The 22,081-nt window shown below is 41.4% G+C and overlaps 1 protein-coding gene across 4 annotated transcripts in view; it reads left to right on the top strand.

The window, feature by feature from the left end:
* IRAK2 (interleukin 1 receptor associated kinase 2) overlaps nucleotides 1–22,081 on the top strand; it is a 73,525-nt gene that overhangs the window by 46,347 nt on the left and 5,097 nt on the right. For 3 of the 4 annotated variants that reach the window (XM_037801767.1, XM_037801794.1, XM_037801778.1), the window contains exons 7-11: nucleotides 2,192–2,306; nucleotides 3,887–3,996; nucleotides 8,285–8,480; nucleotides 12,622–12,684; nucleotides 20,864–21,064. In XM_037801767.1, coding sequence (XP_037657695.1) covers nucleotides 2,192–2,306; nucleotides 3,887–3,996; nucleotides 8,285–8,480; nucleotides 12,622–12,684; nucleotides 20,864–21,064 — 685 coding nt within the window. The remainder of the gene's footprint in view (nucleotides 1–2,191; nucleotides 2,307–3,886; nucleotides 3,997–8,284; nucleotides 8,481–12,621; nucleotides 12,685–20,863; nucleotides 21,065–22,081) is intronic. The other variant, XM_037801786.1, reaches the window with a different exon arrangement.

A 22,081-nucleotide genomic window follows, 5' to 3' on the forward strand; every position in this document is an offset into this window, starting at 1 on the left:
CTGCTGATTTGCTATTTATACCTTTTTTGTCCCTCACTTCTTTAAAACCTACTTTTTAAAATTTATTTGCTTTCTTGTGTTGTAGCATATTGAGTGGCTTCTCATTTCTATTTGAATATAGTTATCATATGTTTTCCTTGTGGTTACCAAAGGGTTAAAATTTAACATCCTAAATATAAAACAATTATATTTGGTTTGATACCAACTTAACTTCAATAGCATGTACATATACTTTTCCTATACCTCTCCGTCCCCACATCATTTTTTTTTTTGTACTTGTCACCACATATCTTTGTACATTGTATGGCCAAAAACATAGATTTATCGTTACTTTTTATGTATTTGCATTTTAGCACCTGTAGGAACTAAGAAGTGGAGTTACATACCAAAGAATACGATGTAATAATCCTGGCATTTATAATTACTCAAATGGGTTACCTTTACTGCAGGTCTTTATTTCTTTATGCTGCTTTGGACCACTGTCTAGTGTCCTTTTGTTTCGGTCTGAAGATCTCCCTTTGGCATTGCTTGTAGGGCAGGTCTAGTGGTGATGAACTACCTCAGCTTCTGTTTTCCTGAGAATGTCTTAATCTCTCCCTCATTTTTGAAAGAGAGTCTCACTGGATATAAAATTCTTGGCTGGCAGTTGGTTTCCTTCAGCCCTTTAAGTATTTCAATCCACTGCTTTCTTGCCTCCATGGTTTTTGATGAGAAATAGGAACTCAATCTTACTGGGATTCCCTTGTATATAACATGTTGCTTTTCTCTTGCAGCTTTCAAAACTCTCTCCTTGTCTTTTGTATTTGATAGTATAATCAGTATATGATGGAGTGTATTTTTCTTCATGTTTTCTCCTGTTTGGTGTTCTCTGAGCTTCTTGGATGTGCATATTCATGTCTTTTGCTATGTTTGTAAGGTTCTTTGTCATTACTGCTTTGACTATTCCTTCTGCCACTTTCTCACTTTCTTCTCCTTCTAGGATTCCATAATGCATATATTGGTGCACTTGATGGTGTCCCATAGCTGTCTTAGACTGTTTTCATTTTTAATATTTCTTTTTTTCTTTCTGCTCCTCAGCCTGACTCATTTCAGCTGTCTTGTCTTCATGTTCACTGATTCCTTCTTCTGTCAGCTCCAGTCTGCTCTTAAAACCCTCCTGGGCATTTTTCATTTCAGTTACTGTGGTCTTTAACTCCAGTAGTTCTGTTTGGTTCCTTTTTAAAATTTCTGTCTCTTTATAAGACTCTCATGTTGTTCATTCATTGTTTTCCTGATATCCTGTAGTTCTTTTTCTGTACTTTCCTTCTTCTCCGTAAGCATTTTTAAGGACATTTTTTAAAGGCTTTGTTCATTACGTCTACATTCTCATTTTCTTCATTTTTTTTTTTTCTGTATTTTTATCCTCTACCTTTGGAAGCACCATCATTTCCTGTTTCTTTGTTTGTCTTGCACTTTTTTGTTGCACGCTGTACATTTTAATACTTAAAAATGTTGACCCTGGGATTTACTCCCTGGGATTTCTGTTTCCTGGTTTTGTAACCAGCTGGCAGTAAGACAGAGATTTTCTTGAGCTTTAGCCCTGCCACCAGGAAGGTCTGCCTCAGGTGAATACAGTGTGCAGGGTTTTCCCTATCTTTCTGGGCCTCTGTCTCGTCCCAGGCTTTTGCTTGTTGTTTCGGAATTCCCCTCTTTACAGATGTTTGGTTGTCCCCTCTGTTTCCCAGGGAACAAACCTCCCTCTCCTGATTATCTGAAGCTGGCAGGCCTTTGTCTCAAACTATCCACCTCTATACTTTTTTACACTCCTTTCCTGGTCTCAAGCTGCTTTTGCCTGGAGAGCAAATTCTGACAAGAAGGTCACCCTGGGGAGAATTTTCCCAGTTAGGTCTTTTCCAGCCAAAGCAGGGCCAAGGACTCACAAAGGGGGTGCAGACCAGCTCCAAAGTACCTTGTGGAGGGGTTAGGAAGGGCTCCAGAATCTTCTCCAACAGCTCCCCAAGGCTGAGCTTTCCTGGCCGGCCTAGCAAATGCAGCCCTTCAGCTAACTGACCCCCACAACCCTGAGGAAGTGATGATCTCAGGGGAGTGGGGAGGGCAGAAGAGGGATGGCAGGCGTAGGAGATGAGGAAGTGGAGTGGTCTTCATTTTATCTTGTCTGACTCCTCACCCCTGCACTGATGGTTGATTTCAGATGCTGCCACCCCAACATCTTACCTCTGCTTGGCTGCTGCACCGGAAGACAGTTTCACTGCTTGATCCACCCCCACATGGCAAATGGCTCTTTACAGGACAGACTCCAGGGTCAGGTAAGGGGCTGGGTCTCAGTCAGAGAACAACCAGGCAACACCCAGTTAGGGGATCAACGGCTAAGGACTTATAGGAGTCCAGGAGAGAGAAAGGCCATCCAGGAGAGACCAATGAGGGCTTCAGGGAGAAGTTGGGCCTGGTTAAGTAAGATTTGACTGGACATCTTTGGGTAAAAACTCATAAGAAATTATTGGACGCGAGGCATCTCATTTAAGCCAAAAACAAGACAGGGGTATCCCATTGCACTAACTTTATTCAACATTTTTCTAAAGATGTTAGCCAATGCAGTAGGACAAGAAAAAGAATTAAGAGGTCAAAATTGTGGAAAAGTGGAGGGAAAATTTTGTAATGAAATGTTATTTCAGTATACCCCTATTTGCTGGTGTATTTATGCAATATCTCTGGAAAGATACATAAGACACTGGTACCTTGGTTGCCTCTGGAAAGGAGAAGTAGGAAGCTGAGGTACAGGATAAAAGGGAAATGTTTACTATACACACTTTTGTACCTTTTGAATATTATATCATCTGAATGTAAGAGCTGTTAAAAAATAACAACCTTTAAAACAAACAAACCTCCTCCCTATAAAATTCTCAAGCAGAGGGGAATTGCTCCACAATAGAATTATTGCTTCCCTTGGTAGGACCAGGCAAAGCAGTTATTCAGGGTAAAATGCATTTGTTAGCCTTTCTGGGCTCTTGTGCTCAGATAATAAGGGCTTTACTTGTATCATCTCCTTCAGTCCTCACCGAGAGGTTTCTCCCATTTTCCAAAAGAGGAGTCTCTGGCACAGAGAGGTAAAGTGACTTGCCCAAAGGAACACAGCTGATACGTGTCAGGGCTGGGGTTTAAATTGGCTTTGTTTGGCTCCAGGTTTCAGACTTTTTGAGAAGAAATGTAGTAGCAGGGGTTGTCAGGGCCAGTTCTTAGAAGATGTGGGACTTGAGACAGGACTTGAAAAATAGGTGATGCTTTAACCTGGGAGATTCAGTCAAAGAACAATCATGGTAGCACCTGGGAGCAGGTGGAGGGGAAGCTTCTAGCCCATCCCACCATCTCCATCAGCCCTTGTGACGTCTCCCCAAATACACGTATAAAACTGGCATAAGAACATTATGCCTGGAGTGCAAACACAAACTCTCTAGCTCCTCTCCCAACCAGAGTGCTGCCCCTAAGCCCCTCCTGTGTGGAAATTCCAGAGCTGCCACTGTCACAGTCATAATAATAAAAATAGGTGCTGCCTACTGAGCTCGTCCTACATGGCAGGCGCTATGCTAGGGGCAGACTGTGTCTCCTTTGAATCCTTACAGCCTCTCCAAAACATAGGGATTACTGTTTCCACATTATATCTGAGGAAACAGGCTCAAAGTTGTTAACTGTCTTTTCCAAAGTCATGCAGGGTTTTCACCTAGATTCGTCTGATGCCAAAACCCGTGCCCTTGCCAGTAAACCATGCTGGTTAAGCCCTTTTTCCCAGGATGTGAAGGACTGCAGGAGAGAGGGGAGCCAAGGACCCTCCTTTGGGACTCTCAGAAGGCTCAGGGGTGACTGTCTTGCCGCCTCTTTTTCTTTCTCCTAGGGTGGCTGGGACCCCCTCCCCTGGCCCCAGCGGGTCAGCATCTGCTTAGGGATGCTGCGTGCTGTTGAGCACCTGCACGGCCTGGAGATCATCCACAGCAACGTCAAGAGGTGAGAGCGGGGGTTCCTGGGCAGCAAGGGTGGGAGCAGCTCGTATTCTTGGCCCCCTCCCTCTCCTGCTTCTGTTTTTCTTCTCTTTGCTTTTCTCTGCGGGCCCCCGGCCCACCTGACTCTCTTCTTTCTTTATATGCTATGCCCTCAAAAGTCAGTGTTTCTGGCATGTACTCTGATTGCTCTCAGCCTGCATTGCCTGCCTGGCACCACGTTTGTCTTTCTGAGCTGGTGTTTTCCCAAAAAGCATTCCGCCCCTTGTGGTGTGTTTTGCATCCCTCTCAGCAGCTGACCTGTACCCAGTCCTTAAGCTTTGGGACATGTCTGCTAAGCCCTTTGGGATTTAAAATAATAATAATAATTAATTAATTTAAAATTGTGGTAAAATAGTCATAACATAAAAATCATTCTACCCATTTTTAAGTAGACAATTCTTTGACATTATGTACATTGACAATACTGGGTAACTTTCACCACTACGTATTTCCAGATTACTTTCATCATTCCAAATCAAAACTGATACTCATTTAGCAATAACTCCCCATTTCTCCTTCCCCCTACCCCTGGTAACTACTAGTCTGCTTTCTGTCTCTATGAATTTGCTTATTCTAAGTACTTCATGTAAGAGAACTCATACAATATTTGTCCTTTTGTGTCTGGCTTATTTCATTCAACATGATGCCTCTATCATCTAGTACAATAATAGAGGATTTTGTATTTAGCTAATTGCCTTTACCAGTGGTCTTCGTTTCTCTTATGGCTTCAAGTTACTGTCTAGCGTCCTTTTATTTCAGCCTAAAGAACTCCCTTTTTGATTTCTTGTAAGGCTGGTATTCTGGTAATGAATGCTTTCAGCTTCTATGTATCCGTAAATGTCTTAATTTCTCCTTCATTTTTGAAAGATAATTTTGTCAGTTATAGAATTCTTGGTTGACACCTCTTTTCTTTACAGACTTTAAATATATCATTCCACTGTCTTCTGGACTTCATGGTTTCTGATGAGAAATCCACTGTTAACCTTACTGGGGATCACTTGTATTTGACAAGTTGCTTCTCTATTGCTGCTTTCAAAATCTGTTCTGTCTTTGGATTTTTTACGATTTTGCTATAATGTGTCTTGGTGTGGCTCTCTTACAGCCTCTCCTGCTTGGAGTTCCTAGAGTTTCCTGGATGTGTATATTCATGTCTTTAATCAGTTTTGGGCAGTTTTTGGCCATTGTTTCTTCAAAAACTCTCTCTGCCCCTTCCTGTCTCTTGTCCTTCTGGGGCTCTAATGACGCATGTGTTCATGTGCTTGAGGATGTCCCACAGGTCCCTCAGGCTCTGTTCATTTTCTTTTTTCTTTTTTTTTTTTTTTTTTCCCGCTCCTCACCCTGGATAATTTCTATTGTCTTGTCTTCAAGTTTACTGACTGTTTCTTCTGTGTACTCAAATCTGCTGTCATAATCCATCTAATGAATTTTCCATTTCAATTACTTTTTTTTTTTTTTTTTTGTAGCTCCAAAATTTCTGTTTGGCTCCTTTTTATAATTTCCATCTCCTTATTTTGTTCAGACAACATTTTCCTAATTTCCTTTAGTTCTTTATATATGGATTCCTTTAGCTCATTCAACAAATTTAAGACATTTGATTTAAACTATTTGTCTAATAATTCCAATGAATGAACTTCCTCAGGGATCATTTCTGGCAAATTATTTTTTACCTGTGAATGGGCCATAATTTCTTGTTTCTTTGTGTGTTTTATAATTTTTTGTTGAGAGCTGGACGTTCTGTATATTTTCTTGTTATAATTCTGGAAATCTAGTTCTCCCACTCCTCTGAGATTGCTAGGTATGTTTTTGTTGGGGGCTGGAGCTATCAATTTGTGACTTTCCCAAACTGTTTTTGCTCGCAAATGGGGAATGGAAAGAGAAAAGAGAAAAACAAAACAAAATAAAACCGAAAACAGGTACTACCTCTTTAAGACTCCTCTGCCACTTTTGCCCAAGGGTGGTTGGAGCAGTAACTGCCCCCCTAGCTGGTCCACAGCTATCTGAGTAACTGATCCAAAGCAGTGATCTGCAATCAGACCACACACACCAGATTTTGGAGGCCTAGGTCCTTACAGCCCACCTGTTCTGGTTTGCTAATGCTGCTGGAATGCAAAACACCAGAGATGGATTGGCTTTTATAAAAACGGGTTTATTTGGTTACACAGTTACAGTCTTAAGGCCATAAAGTGTCCAAGGTAACACATCAGCAATCAGGTACTTTCACTGGAGGATGGCCAAACCTCTGTTTTCTGGGAAGGCATGTGGCTGGCATCTGATCCAGAGTTCTGGTTTCAAAATGGCTTTCTCCCAGGACATTCCTCTCTCGGCTGAACTTTCTCTCCAAAATGTTACTCTCAGTAGCTCTTGGGGCATTTGTCCTCTCTTAGCTTCTCTGTAGCAAAAGTCTGCTTTCAACGGCCGTCTTCAAACTGTCTCTCATCTGCATCTCCTCTGTTAACTCCTGTGCATTCTTCAAAGTGTCCCTCTTGGGTGTAGCAAGGTCGCTTCTGTCTGAGCTTATATAGTGCTCTTGTAAACTAATCAAGGCCCATGCTGAATGGGTGGGGCCACACCTCCATGGAAATTATCCAATCAGAGTTCTCACCCACAGCTGGGTGGGGTGCATCTCCATGGAACAACCTAATCCAAACATTCCAACTTAATCAACACTAATAAGTCTGCCCCCACAAGATTGCATCAAAGAAGACGGCTTTTTCTGGGGGACATAATAGTTACAAACACTACCCTAGCACCAGCAAGCTGCACCCAGAGCACGGGCTGCAGTTCCTACTGCTGCCTGTCACACAGTTGGGGACAGGGGATGGTAGCTGCTGCCTGGAGGTAGAAATTCACCAATATTTACCACAATTTACTAGCCTCTTCCTCCAGCTCTTCCCTGGGTGCTGCACAGTGTTCCACTAGACCTCAGAGTTTCAAAATAGTTGATTCAGGCAGTTCCAGCCAGTTGTTTTGGTGGAAGGACTCATTTCTTGAGCTTCCTACTATGGTTCTTTCCACAGTCCTCTACTCCCCTCTGGGATTTTGAGTTCCTTGCTCAGGGTCTTCTTAGAGACATCCCCTACTTGTGTATTGATTTGTGAAAGCAACTCTGTGTCAGAGAGGCTTCCTGCAGGCTAGGTGTGCACCCCAGCATCTTGGCACCCTGTTCCCAGGCACCCAAGAGCGGAAGATCCCTGCCTGGGGACTGGTAACATGATGAGAACTCCAGAACATAGGCGCCCATCTGGCAAAACTAGCCCCAGAGCCATAGAACTCGCTTCTCCATAGTTCCCTCTCCATTTGGCACATGGAAGCTTTTTCTTCTTTCCTCTCTCTCAGTTTCTGTTTTATTGCACAAACTGTTGTAATACCAAGAAAGGAAATGAAAAGTTAAGAGGTTGTCACTGATGCTGCCACCTGACTCTGAAGCCAGCCTCTATTTTAGTTTTTCTTTTCAGCCTCTGCACACAATACTCTTAGCCCTAAGCTAACATGGTTACCTGGTTACCAATTCAGATTGTTTTCTCCCCCTTCATTTAAACATGGCAAATATTTTTCCATATTGCATGTCATCATTTCTAGTGACTTCTTAGTACTTCATTGAGAAGGTGTGCCCATAATTTTCTTAACCACGTTCTCTTCACAGTGGATGTTCTATTGGTGTCTATTTAAAAGAAAAAAACCTATTTGGTGTTAGTTCTACCCTGAATATTTTCACACATGTAGCTTTTTTTCCTTCTTTGGAGCACTTTCTAAGATTTAACTCACAGGGTTGAGTGGGTCAAAGGATATAAACATTTTCATGGTTCTTTTTATTTCCCATGATCTGGCCAAGTTTAGACCCAAAGGATGCTGGCATTTAGACTTGAGTCAGCTGGGCCAGGACTGGGCCGGGGGTCAGAACAGCTTTGGAAGGGACCCAGCCAACACAACTTATGGGTTTGGCAAGCCAAGGTTGATCAGGGTTGACATCTCTGGGAATCAGAGAAGCTACACCTCTCTGGCCACACCAAATGCCGTGTGTGGCAAAGCTAACTGTTAGCCTCATCCGTACTTGCTGGTGGGAGTGGGGTCCCAATCCCCTCCCTCCCCCTGTCGGGACTGGCTGGGAAACTCCTTGTCACCGGTCTTCAGTGACTCCAGCTTGCAGAAGTTGATAACACTCACTGCTAAGCTGTTTTCTAAAAGGGTCTCCATGGCAGCCTCTTTTTGTCCAGGTCTAAATGGAAGGGTTCTCTCTGCTTTTTTTCCCATAGCTCCAATGTTTTGCTAGACCAAAACTTTACCCCCAAGCTGGCTCATCCAATGGCTCACCTGTGTCCAGTGAACAAAAGGTCCAAATACACCATGATGAAGACCCACCTTTTCCAGGCCTCGGCGGCGTATCTGCCAGAAGATTTCATCAGGGTGGGGCAGCTGACAAAGCGAGTTGATGTCTTCAGCTGTGGAATAGTAAGTGCGTCCTTCCCGCTTCAGAATTGGGCCTGCACTCAAGTTTTCTCTCCCATGGATCCTTTGTAAGCTCAGGACCTAGTGGAGGGTCATAGATATGTAACAGCAGGGGTTGACTAACTACAGCCCACAGGCCAAATCTGGACCTGTTTTGTATGGCCTGCGAGCAAAGGATGTAAAAATGTAAAATGTAAAAATTTTACATTTTTAAAGAGTTGTATAAAAAAAACAAAAAATATGTGACATTGACTGTATGTGGCCCACAAGCACTATGGTATTTACTGTCTGGCCTGTTACAGAAAAGTTTGCCCACCCTTGAAGGAAAGCCACTAAGAGTGCCCAGATTCTAGAAGGGTACAAAGAGTTATTTCCTGACTTCCTTGATTTCCCCCTAACCCTCAGCTATCCATCTAATTGTCTATCCAGTTGTTTATTTGTCCTTCTATTTATTTATCTGTTTGTCCATCTGTCCATCTATCTATCCAAGTATCCACCAGTCTACCCATCCACTTATTCAACATCGCATGTCCCACCACCACCCCCACTTCTCACTATCTGTCATTAACATGTGCCAGGCACTTGGAATATAAATGTAATAAAAACACATTATCTCCCCTAGGAGCTCATGATCTGGGGTAGCAAGTCATACTTCTGTAGAATCCCAATTTCTATAGGGATCTCTATAGGTTTGATGTGTTAAGAGGCCAAATAAGTTTGGGAAGTCCTGGTTAAGGAATGTCAAGTGGGTATTTTTTTTTTTTTTTTTTTTTTGGTCTTAAAATGAATTTTTTATTAGAGAAATTGTAGATTTACAGAAAAATCATGCATAAAATACAGAGTTCCCATATACCACCCTATTATTAACATGTTGCATTAGTGCTGTACATTTGTTACAATTGATGAAAGAACATTTTATAATTGTACTATTAACTATAATCTATGGTTTACCTCAGGGTTCACTGTTTAAAATGATTTTTTAAGTAAACACAGCAAGATAAAATTTTAAATTGCTTCACATTTATCTCCAGATAACATCCATATAACAGCACAAACAACTATAAGATCCAATAATTTAAGAACCATTTGTTTATCTGTTAATTTCTTAACTCTTCCCAGCCCTCATCTACCACAGTATAGTCTAAGAACCATGAAAGGAGGACATTTGAACTTTCATTGTTGCATCCTCAGTGTCTAAAACAGTGTCTGGGGCATAGGTCTTCAGTAAATATCTGTAGACTATTTAATGTTAGGGATATTAGGGTTAAGACAAATGAAGTCCCTGCTTTCATAGTGCTTACATTCTGATGGAGGGAAGCAAATTATAAAGCAAACAATAATTAGATAATAACAAATAAGATAATTTTGATTAAGATAATTGCACTAAATATAAAATACAGTAATGCTGATAGAGTCATCTGAGGAAGAGAGGTCATTATTGAATGAGATAAACGAAGATATTCTCTTTGAGGAAGTAATATTTGAGCTGACATATGAATGATAAGCTATGTACACCGTGTCAGGTTCTGGGGACAGAGCATTCCTGGCAGAGGAAACAGCAAACAAAGAGATCTAGATGCAGGAATGAGTTAAGCAGGTATTTTTAACACAGGATAATTCAGAGCCTTTAAAATGACAATGACCATTGTACATTCAGCATAGGGGGAGAATGGAATGCAGTGTTTCCCAAACTAATTTGACTCTGGAACTTTGTTTTCTCAGAGTACTTCTTGGCATCAGTGTTCCCTGGAACACAGTTTGGGAAATATTGGCTGAGAACAGTGACAGACGCTGGTCGACCTCAGCCAAGTGCAAATGCAGCTGCTCTGGGGCCTTGCCCTCCCTCCCCTCCCCCAGCCTTGAATGCCACATTTCTGCCCTCTGACCACAGTCTGCTGACTGTCTACCTCCAACAAGTGCCCTCATCCTGAGCCATCTTCGGCCCTCACCCTGACCTTCACACTCCAGATTCCTCTTCCCTCTGTTTTCCAGCCTGCCTTGCTTTCCTTGCCGCCCACCCCCCACCCCACCCCATACCACCCTGTGAGTTGTTAGTGAGGTTCAGCTGGCAGTACCTCCAGGGCCAGTCCTGGCTCTTCAAGCAGCACGACTGAACCCCGAGGCCACTAGACGGTGTAGTATAGAGCTTCAGAGATGGGTTTGAATCCCATCTGTTTCTTTCCACTGTGTTACTTAGGGTACATCATCTACCTCTCTGGGCCTCAGTTTTGCTCTCTGTAGAATGAGGACAGTGACATGTATGGAGATTAATGAGACAACGCGTGTAAACTGGTTAGCAGAGTACACTGCACATAGTAAGTACTCAAGAAAGGGAACTGTAATTATTTTTGTGGTTACTTTTATTATTCCTACCTCCTTATCCTCCTGATTTTTGTTTACTCTTGACTTTCTAACTCAGCCTTTGGCATCAGAATTGACTTCCCCATCAGTGAACATTCACTCATTCATTCACTGCCCACTGGTTCCCTTCACCCTTTTGCTCAGCCCTGCCTGCCACTGACTGATCAAAGTGTCCTTTTGGACTCTTGTTCCTCCTGCTAGCCTAACAATGCGTTTCTGTTTTTTTTTTTTTTGGTGAGCATTAAGTGACCTAGCCTCTGTAGAGATTCCAGCACGGTGCCATGGGGAGGGAGTGGAGGAAATATTCCTTCACTCATTTCCCCTCGTTCCCTCACTTCCCGGCAGGACCTTGCAGGGAGTTCCTGTACAAGCGGCTCCCATCCCGCTGGCGGCAGTGGCACCCTCTGCTGCCCCCTCCTGGCCACATTCAGCCTGCTGTTAACCCCGCAGGCTCCGAGTGGCCTCTGGCCATTCTCCTTTCATTCCTTTGGGGCTGGAGGGTTTCTTGGCAGTAAATGTGACCCTAGGCTGACTGGCTTCAAGAGAGGTTCATAGGAAACAGATGTGACACTAGGAGTGGGGTATTCACTCCCTCGGTAGTCACAAAATCCCCATTTAGCAGATGAGGACAAGAGGTTCAGATTTTAAGTCACTTCCCCAAAGATCACAGGCGTGTGTAAGGGATAGAGTCAAAATTTGAATCCAAGCCTCTCTGACTATGCTTTTAGCCCTGCTGAGAGTTCCTGTTCAAAGCATTTTTCCCGTTTGTTAATCGTATCACAGTTGGTAAACTGTGGTGTCTTACACTGCTATAGGGCTGTGCTCGTTTTGTAAGCGGATGAATTCATGGTAGATAATGTTTATAAAGGCCTTAGAGATGAAGCATGCTATAGATATTGTGGAGACTTTCTGTAGAGAATAGATATATGCGCATGGGTTCCTTCTTTTCCGGAGTTCGACACAGCAATGCCTGCTTGTCTTTTCTGATGGATTTAAAAAAACTTCTCATTTTGAAATACTTTCAAACTTACACGACAGTTACAGAAACAATACAAGCCCCATACAGAAAACTCCAACATACCCCTATCTCCCCAGATACCCAAATCCACCAGTTTTAACATTTTGTCACATTTGCTATCCCTCCCTCCCTCCCTGCCTTCCTATCTTTCTGTCTTTGTTTGTCTGTCTACCTTTCTCTCTACCTATCTATCAAGCTATGTAGCTCTCTGTCAACCCATTTTCTAAACACTTGAGTTTCGGTGGTATATGGCATGATCCTTGAACACTTAATACTGCCATGTACATTTCCTGAGACCAAGGATATGTTCTCAGGAAATGTACCACCTAAGTGTAACCACCTAAGTGCAGTTTTTAAATTTGAGAAATTTAACATGGATATAAGCTTATAGCCTAATTATATTCTAATTTTTTTCATATGACCCAATATGAAGGTCCTTTTGATCCTTTCCTCCTCCTTTGTTTTATTAGATCTTGTCCAGGATCACATATTGCCTGTAATTGTCATTGTGTCTTCAGTTGCTCTTCTGATAGGTTTTTTAATGGAATTAAAAAACGGTAATATATATATTTATATAGGCACACATTTGAATTTCATCCTCCCTGCCTTGCTATCAATTAATTGGTATCATCTGCTAGCAGTTGGGTGGAGTCCTTAGCTGGAAGAGGTGTTTCTGGGGGCAAGTTAAGTGACTCTGCTAGCAAGCGGCAGAGCTGGGCGTTGTGCATTAGCGTCTGACCTGTGGTGACTCTGCGTTCTCTCCAGGTGTTAGCCGAGGTCCTCACTGGCATTCCTGCGATGGATAATGACCGAAACCCGGTTTACCTGGTAAGGGAACCAGCCACTGCTGCCTGGGTGGTACATTTGGGCCTTACACAGGTGGGGTTGGGGGGCAGGGATCTCCACTGTACCCATTTTACAGATGCTAAGGAAATAGCTTTAACCCCTGAACACCCAGCCAACAATTGCTTTTTCATGATAAAATTTAGAATGTTTACAGAAAACCCTTTTCTTCTTTACAGATCAGGCAACTAAGTAGTTAGGTTGTATCCTCAAACTGGTAAAAGTTCATCTTAGTCCTCTTAAACAACAGGTTTCTTTAATAAAAACAATCGTTTCCATTTTGTAGATATAAAATACTGTCATTCGTTTATATATGTAATGTCAATGAAAAAAAAAAAGAACCCGACCTGACCCTCTGTTAGGCACTTCACATACGTTATCTTTCTAAATCTTCTAAACAGCCCTAATGTGATCAATGGGGTCATCATGTTCATTGACAGATGTGGACAACAGGTTCTGAGAATACCTAAAATCTCAGAGTTATTAAGAGCTAGAGCTAGAATTTGGACCCAGTCCTCCCTGACTCCAGATCCTGAGTTCTTAATCACAACAACTGCCTCTTGACTCATTAATTCTTGTACTAGTCAGTTTTATTATCATCCCCATTTTACAGTCAAGAAAACTGAGGCTAAGGTGAAGTAACTTGCCTGAAGTCCCCCAGTGAGCTAAGTGGTGGAGCTGGAATTTGAACCCACGTCTTCTGCAGAGTTCCAAGTACTGTGCAAGTTCTAGGCCTCCTCATCATTTTGAGAGGGGAGCACATTTTCTGACTCGAGGTCGAGTCTGTTGGAGCAGAGCTTTTTAGAGACTGGACCCTCAAAGCATCCCCTGGCCTGCCCACTCCCCACTTACAAAAAGCAGTCTCTGCAGACTTGTCGCTGAGGTGAACTTCCTGGGCCCTGGGCCCCAAATGCTGTGAAGAGGTGCTCTGGGCATCGGATGTGGTTTTGGGTGGTTTGGGGTGATTTCTCATCGCCTGACAGCTTTCACGAGGTGTATTTCCCGGTGGTCCTCTGGGGCTCTGTGGGTATAACAGGGGAAGGGGACTTTTGAGACGCTTGTGATGTTTTCTAGGAGGTTCCCCCCTGAAAAAAAAACTATGGAGGATATGATTTTTAAAAAATCTAGTTTCTCTCCCTTCTTCTAGACCTAATTATGGTCTCTCATCATTTCCTGTACATGAAATCTAAGGGATAATTGAGATTTGGGTCAGGAATGAAAGCTTCCTGACATCTTTGTGGTCCAGGGTGGGAGGAAAAAGGGCTCTCCTTACAGGTTGGGGGACCATTAGTTGCCACAGTGATTTCTGAGGGCAGTTGGGGGATTTCCATCAAAATTTAAAATGCTTGTACCCTCTCCTCTGATCTGGGAATTCCACATCTACACTAGAAAAACACTCACAAGTAAGGAAAGGCAGATGAACAAGGATGGTTTTTGTAGCATTATTCATTACAGTGCACTGCAAACAAGTGAAATATCCATCAATTGGGAAGTGGTTAAAGATTGTAATACAATCTTACATATACCATCAGATACCGTGAAGTTACAAAAAATAACAAGGATAAGGTGTATGGTTTGATAAATTTTGACATATATATACATCTGTGAAATTGTCACCAAATCCAGATAATGAACACATCCTCTACCCCCAGAAGTTACCTCTTCCTTTGCAGTCCTCCCCTCCCGCCCCTCCCAACTCCTGCCACCCCCCCGGCAGCCATTGATCTGCTTTTTGTCATTATACAATAGTTTAAATTTTCTGGAGTGTCACATAAATGAAATCATAACAGCATGTGATCTTTTTTTGTCTGGATTTCTTCACTCAGCGTAGTTACTCTGAGATTCATCCATGCTCTTGTGTATGACAGTGGTTCATTTCTTTCGTTGCTATGTGGTGTTCCATTGTATGGCTATGCCATAGCTTGTCCATTCATTCACATGTTCGTGGACAGTGGGAGTATTTTCAGGTTTTGATGTTTACACATGAAGCTGGTAGGTGACTTTGTAGGTGGGTCTCTGTATGGACATATGCTTTCATTTCTATTGAGGTATTTAGTTTACCTATAGTAAAATTCTCACTTTTGAGGTATACAAAGTACTGAGTTTTGACAACTGTACACAGTCGTGTAGCCACTGCCACAATCAAGATATGGACTGTTTCCATCACCCCATCATCCCTCGGGCTGCAACACTGCACAGTCAGTCCCCTGACCCCACTTCCGGCCTCTGCGGGTCTAATTTCTGTCCATCAAGTCCACTCTTTTTTTGGAGTTTCATAGAAATTGAATGGTAGAGTATGTATGCATTTGTTTCTGGCTCTTCTCCCTTAGCATGATGCTTGTGAGTTTCATCCGTGTCGTTGCGGGTATCCATGGACTATTCTTTTTTATTGCTGAGGAGTATTCCATTGTATGGTTGTAAGACAATTTGTTTATCTGTTCACCAGTTGCTGAACATGTTGGGTTGTTTCCAGGGTTTGACTGACATTAGATTCTTATAAAGAAATAGTGAGTGAGACACACATGTTCTGACAGGGAAATACCACCATGAGAAAAAAGCAAGTTTAGAACAGTGTATGGTATAATCCCATTTTTGGTAATAAATAAATGAAAGAATAAAAAAATTGACACTATAGTTCCTTATCTATAAATTGAGGATAATAATAGTATTTCTGTTACTAGGGTTTATGGAGGGTTAAAAATAGGACGTGCCTAAAACGGTGAATAGAACATCATAAGCACTTTGTGTTTGCTATTAACATTATTGTTGCTACTACTATTATTTTGACAGCTTTTTAGGATATTGTTTGCTGTTATAATAATTACTATGTGAGAGTAAATATATAACTAAAATGATTGTAGCTGTAGAGCAGAAAGTCTAGAATAATATAATCTAAACTATTAGCAGGGGCTAACCTTTGGAGGATGGAAATTAAGGAAAGGTGAACTTTTGTACTAAAAAACTTTAGCCGCTTCTGATTTATTTTAACAAAAAATATTGCCTTGGTAATAATTTTTATTTAATTAACATTTTAAATTAAAGCAATATGCACACTTGACTTATAAAACCCAACCAGACAGGGCAGCAACTCCATGTCTCTCTCCTCCTCTTCCCAGACGTATTCTCAGCATCTTTTCTTTTTTTTTTTAAATCTTCATTTTATTGAGATATATTCACATACCACGCAGTCATACAAAACAAATCGTGCATTCAATTGTTCACAGTACCATTACATAGTTGTACATTCATCACCTTAATCAATCCCTGACACCTTCATTAGCACACACACAAAAATAACAAGAATAATAATTAAAGTGAAAAAGAGCAATTGAAGTAAAAAAGAACAGAGTGCCTTTGTCTGTCTGTTTGTTTGTTTCCTTCCCCTATTTTTCTACTCATCCATCCATAAACTAGACAAAGGGAAGTGTGGTCCTTATGGCTTTCCCAATCCCATTGTCACCCCTCATAAGTTACATTTTTATACAATTGTCTTCGAGATTCATGGGTTCTGGGTTGTAGTTTGATAGTTTCAGGTATCTACCACCAGCTACCCCAATTCTTTAGAACCTAAAAAGGGTTGTCTAAAGTGTGCATAAGAGTGCCCACCAGAGTGACCTCTCGGCTCCTTTTGGAATTTCTCTGCCACTGAAGCTTATTTCATTTCCTTTCACATCCCCCTTTTGGTCAAGAAGATGTTCTCCATCCCACGATGCCGGGTCTACATTCCTCCCCAGGAGTCATATTCCACATTGCCGGGGAGATTCACTCCCCTGGGTGTCTGATCCCACGTAGTGGGGAGGGCAGTGATTTCACCTTTCAAGTTGGGTTAGGTAGAGAGAGAGGGCCACATCTGAGCAACAAAGAGGCATTCGGGAGGAGGCTCTTAGGCACAATTATAGGGAGGCCTAGCCTCTCCTTTGCAGCAACAGTCTTCCCAAGGGTAAATCCTGTGGTAGAGAGCTCAACGCATCAAACCACCAGTCCCCTATGTCTGTGGTCATGTTAGCAACCATCGAGGTGGGGTAGGCCAATACCCCTGCATTCTCCACAGGCTCCTCAAGGGGGCTCTACATATTTTTTCCCTTGGTTTTTTTTTAACTTTTTTTTTTTTTTTAAATCAACTGTATGAAAAATAAAAAAAATAAAAAAAATAATTAAAAAAAAAAACATACAATAAAAGAACATTCCAAAGAGACCATAACAAGGGAGTAAGAAAAAGACAACTAACCTAAGATAACTACTTTACTTCCAACAAGTTCCTACTCTACCCCAAGAAAATAACCTAATATAGCAACATTTCTGTGAACTTGTTCCTACCATACCCAGCAGAAATTAACAGACCGTAGTCATTCCTGGGCATTCCCAGAACGTTAAATTTACCCACGATAGCTTATCTGCTCTTATTGGGTTATCATTCCCCCTTCCTTAAATGCTCTCTATCACTAGTTCCCCTACATTCGACATTATAAACCATTTGTTTTACATTTTTCAATGTTCACATGAGTGGTAGCATAAAATATTTCTCTTTTTGTGCCTGGCTTATTTCGCTCAGCATTATGTCTTCAAGGTTCATCCATGTTGTCATATGTTTCACGAGATCGTTCCTTCTTACTGCCGTGTAGTAGTCCATCGTGTGTATATACCACATTTTATTTATCCACTCATCTGTTGAAGGACATTTGGGTTGTTTCCATCTCTTGGCAATTCTGAATAATGCTGCTATGAACATTGATGTGCAGATATCTGTTCGTGTCACTGCTTTCCGATCTTCCGGGTATAAACCGAGAAGTGCAATCGCTGGATGGAACGGTAACTCTTTATCTAGTTTTCTAAGGAACTGCCAGACTGACTTCCAGAGTGGCTGAACCGTTATACAGTCCCATCAACAATGAATAAGAGTTCCAATTTCTCCACATCCCCTCCAGCATTCGTAGTTTCCTGTTTGTTTAATGGCAGCAATTCTAATTGGTGTGAGATGGTATCTCATTGTGGTCTTAATTTGCATCTCTCTAATAGCTAGTGAAGCTGAACATTTTTTCATGTGTTTCTTGGCCATTTGTATTTCCTCTTCAGAGAACTGTCTTTTCATATCTTTTGTCCATTTTATACTTGGGCTGTCCCTCAGCATCTTAAAAACCTTTCAGGTTGCAGAAAACTTCAAACATGCAAAAAGTAGAGAGAAGAATATAAGGAATTCCTATATATACCCATCCTGGTGCCATCAATTATCAACATTATGCTTTCCTTCTTTGTTCTCTGCACTCAAAAAACTTTTATTTTCTGGTATAGTTTAATGCAAATCCCAGACATTTTGCCATGTCACCCATAAAATGTAGTTATTTCCTAATTCTTTTATATCATTTAATACCCAGTCCACGTTTAGATTTCCCAAGTTGTCTCAAAAATGACTTTTTCAAGTTCATTTGTTTGAAACCGATCCAAAAACAGTCCACATAGTGCTTTTGGTTGTATTTCTCAGGACTCTCATTCTTCAACAGACCCCCTCCCCCGTTTTTCTTTCTGTATGTCATAAATTTTTGCATAAAGTGGGTCATTTTTCCTACAGACTATTGCACTTTCTGGATTTTGCTGATTACAACCTTGTGGTATATTTAACTCAGATTTCCTGTTTGCTGGTACTTAGATCTCAAGACCTGATTAGATTCATGTTCACTGCTTTTGTCAAGAACACTTTGTAGGTGATGCTGTGTGCTTCCCACAGCCTGGTAACACGAGGCACATGGCGTATTGTCTTACTTTCAGTTCAGGTGGAGTTGCCAGTTCTTCTATTATAAAGTTCCCCATCTCCCTTTCCCCGGCTGTTCTTAGCATCTCTTGATGACCATGGCTTGATGAGGTCCGTATTTCATTAGAGGAGTAAAACAGCGAACTTCTACTTCAATTGTTCTTTCAGAGCAATGGCTGTCAACAGTTTCTGATTTTATTGCAGATGGTGGTAACCTCCATATCTGTAAATAATAGGCTTCTACTGTTATTTATTGACTATGTTTAAACATCCATTTTACTTTTTAAAAAGATAAACATATAAAAAAGCAAGGGTCACATAAGAGGATTGTGCAAAAGGGTCAGAAGTACAGCCCTTGTTTTCTAGAGGTCTTTAGTCTCCAGGTATTGAATTCCTGATGGTGTCAGGGATTTAGATGTTGCTGAATCCTCAGACAATTCATTTTCTGGTTCGGGAAACTGAGGCAGAGTGGGGACCATTTTGTTTTTGAAGCAAATATCACAATCCCTATCTGATTATCTCTGGTAATCTTTTTTCTGAATTATTCAAGTATTTATATGAAAAATTGTGTGAAGCAATGAAAATTAAATTAGCTCCACATTTAATGAGTCACTTCTTTTAAAATAATAAAATTGCACACAAAAAAAGACAAGTTGAAACATAGCCAAAAACTAAGTTAGTATTCACAATTTGTAAAAACATTTATGAGGCATTTACTATATGCCAGGCACTGTCCTAGGTGATGGGAATACAGTGGTGAGCAAGATAAAGTTTCTGCCCTCTGGAACTTTCATTTCAAAGAAGGATAACAAATGATATTCAAGTAAGCAAAAATATGTGTGAGTCCAGGCAGTGGGATTTGCTGCAAAGGAAAGTGAAGTAAGGTGAGGGGACAAAGTGAAGGATGGAGGGGAGGGCTATTTTAGGTTGGGGACTCCTCTTGGGGAAGGTGACATCTGAGCCAGGACCTGAAGGAAGTGAGGAATCAGGACCTGGTAAAACCTGGGGGAGGTGTGTTCGAGGCAGGGGAGCCAGCAAGTGCAAAGGCCCTGGGGCAGGACTCACTTAGGGGCTTCCAAGAAGAGAAGGAAGTCAGATTCCAGGGAGGGATAGGGAGGAGACGAGATGGAGAAGGGCTGCAGGGGTCAGATTGTCACAAGATTTTGTCAACAGCTGGGGAAGACCATGGAACATCAGGAACTCTTGATGTTAAAAACAAACACCCAGAACTGTAAGATTTTGTTTTTCTATACAGAATATATTGAAATATTTGTATATACATATTTTATATCATTTGCATATAAAAGAGTATACTATATATTTTTATAATATATAGTTACAAATTTGTAAATATATATTTAAAGCATACAATATTATATATGACATAAATATGTATGAAAAATGTTTATATACATGTTATAATATTTATACAAGTAAATATATTATAAATATAAAACAAATACAAATGTTCTTCATACAGTTATATAACAGATTAATGCACTATAATTATATCAACCAATAATACACACAATTATTACATATTAATTTCCTTATATATTTAATACATTGAATTTAATCATCTGGTAGTATTAAGAATTAAATATATTTGTAGCATATTTGCATATTTTAATGTGCAAAAAATAACATACTATATATGAAATATAGTGTGTAATATATATTATAATTTATACTATGGAAATACACTTACATATTTATATATAAATATATTTATTATCTATATAACATATATTCTATTATTCCTGCCTTTTGTGTAGTATAAAATATACAATATGTAAATACAGAATTTATAAAAATATATATAATATTATTTATGTGGTAGCCCTCCTGTTTGGTATGTATATATGTGTATATGTGTGTGTGTGTGTGTGTGTATCTCAGGATCGTATATTTTAAAATATTTATTTTATATCATAAGAGATTGTCCATGTAATTGTTAATAAGATTAAATTATTATTTATGTAAAGGCTCAGCATGTGTATAAATGCCAGCTATTATTATTAGTTTGATCACTAATAGACTACTGAATGTTTATTCTTTGTCAAGTATCAGCTTTATGCTTTAGGTGTTTTATATCATTCAGTGTTTATGTCAGTCCTTTGAGAGGTATTTTTTTATCCCCATTTTCCTGATGAGGCCACGGAGGCCTAGGAAGGTAAAGCCACTGCATTTGTGGCAGGGGCGTACTATGGAGTGTCCTGGGCATGTAGGAAATTTAACACTTCAGTCGTCGGATGCTTTACTTGCTTCTGGAATCTTCGCATTTATTTTTTTAAAAAACTCCTCTTGTCTTTTTAAAAAGTTTTTAGTCTCTGGTGCAGTCATGGGGGTAAAGACCCCGTGGTTGAACCTCACCCACCCTGTGGCTCACACAGGCTCTTCCGACTCTTCTTTCCACAGAAGGATTTACTCCTCAATGAAATTCCAAGCAGCACCCGCTCGCCCTGCTCCCGGAAGACGGGCGTGGAGAAGGTGATGGTGAAGGAGATCTGCCAGAGATACCTGGAGAAGAGGGCAGGGAGGCTGCCGGCGGACTGTGCTGAGGCCCTTGCCACAGCTGCCTGCCTCTGTCTGCGGAGGCGCAACGCCAGCCTGGCCGAGGTGAGCCTGAGGCCAAGCTGTCCCCAACGCAGCCTGCCCTCTGTCCGCTGGGCCTCACTTTCTGGGGCCGATGGGTCTGCCTTACCAGGGCCTAACTTAACTGTGAGGAGTCTGTCCCTTAACCAAGACGAGATTTCATACACGAGGCCTGTGTTTGGCTGCAAGTATCTACTAGAGCTCACTGAGGCTCAAAAAGAAAGTATATGGATAATGGGGTGTCTTAGGAACCTGAGGGCAGGTGTGTGGCTGGGCCTCAAGGAGCCCTGGGCTCAGTCCTCCAGATATCAACAGAACTGGCTTGCTTTCTCTGAATCTGCTTTATCTATTCTCTTTTCTCTTTAGGCATCCTTTGTCTTTTTCCTCTGTCTTCTTGGTGAGGGAATATGGCCACTTCCATTCACATGTTGTACTTTTACCCCCACTGGGAGACTAAGTCTCCCTATCCCACTTACAACCTCCCAGAGAGAGAACCCCAATGCCCTCGCTGGGGTCAGGTGTCCCTCCCTTGGTCAGCGAGGTAAGGTGAGGGGGGTGATGCCAAGTATACAGATTTGGCTGTACATGGATGGTGGCAGGGCCAGGTTCCAGAATAAGGGAGCTTCCTTAGTTGATGGGCTAGACACCTACAGCAGAAAGCAACCCCACAGGAAAGACAGTGTTGTCCTATGGGCTTGATAAGTAGAATAGTTTCCATGGAAACAGGTATAAATTTGAGGACCACTGCTAGGTCTTTCAAAGGACAAAGTTACTGCCTAACAGGGCCCTTTGAGATCTAGGCCAGTGACTCCCAGGTCATGTCTGGCAGAGAGGGGCTCTTTGGGAGCATCTCAGGGATTGTTGTTGGCTCCAACCAGAGACCCCCACTTCCATTTCTCATAATTACATTGGGTTCTTAGTATGATTTCACTTGAGGAAAGGTTCTGACAGCTGGAAAAAACCTTCAAAAACCACTGCTGCAGCCCCAGTCTCCCTTATACAGATGGGAGAGTTAAAGCCCAGAGAGGAGATGAGGCTTCA

Source organism: Choloepus didactylus, chromosome 1 (assembly GCF_015220235.1).
Source record: "Choloepus didactylus isolate mChoDid1 chromosome 1, mChoDid1.pri, whole genome shotgun sequence".
NCBI classification, from domain to species: domain Eukaryota; kingdom Metazoa; phylum Chordata; class Mammalia; order Pilosa; family Megalonychidae; genus Choloepus; species Choloepus didactylus.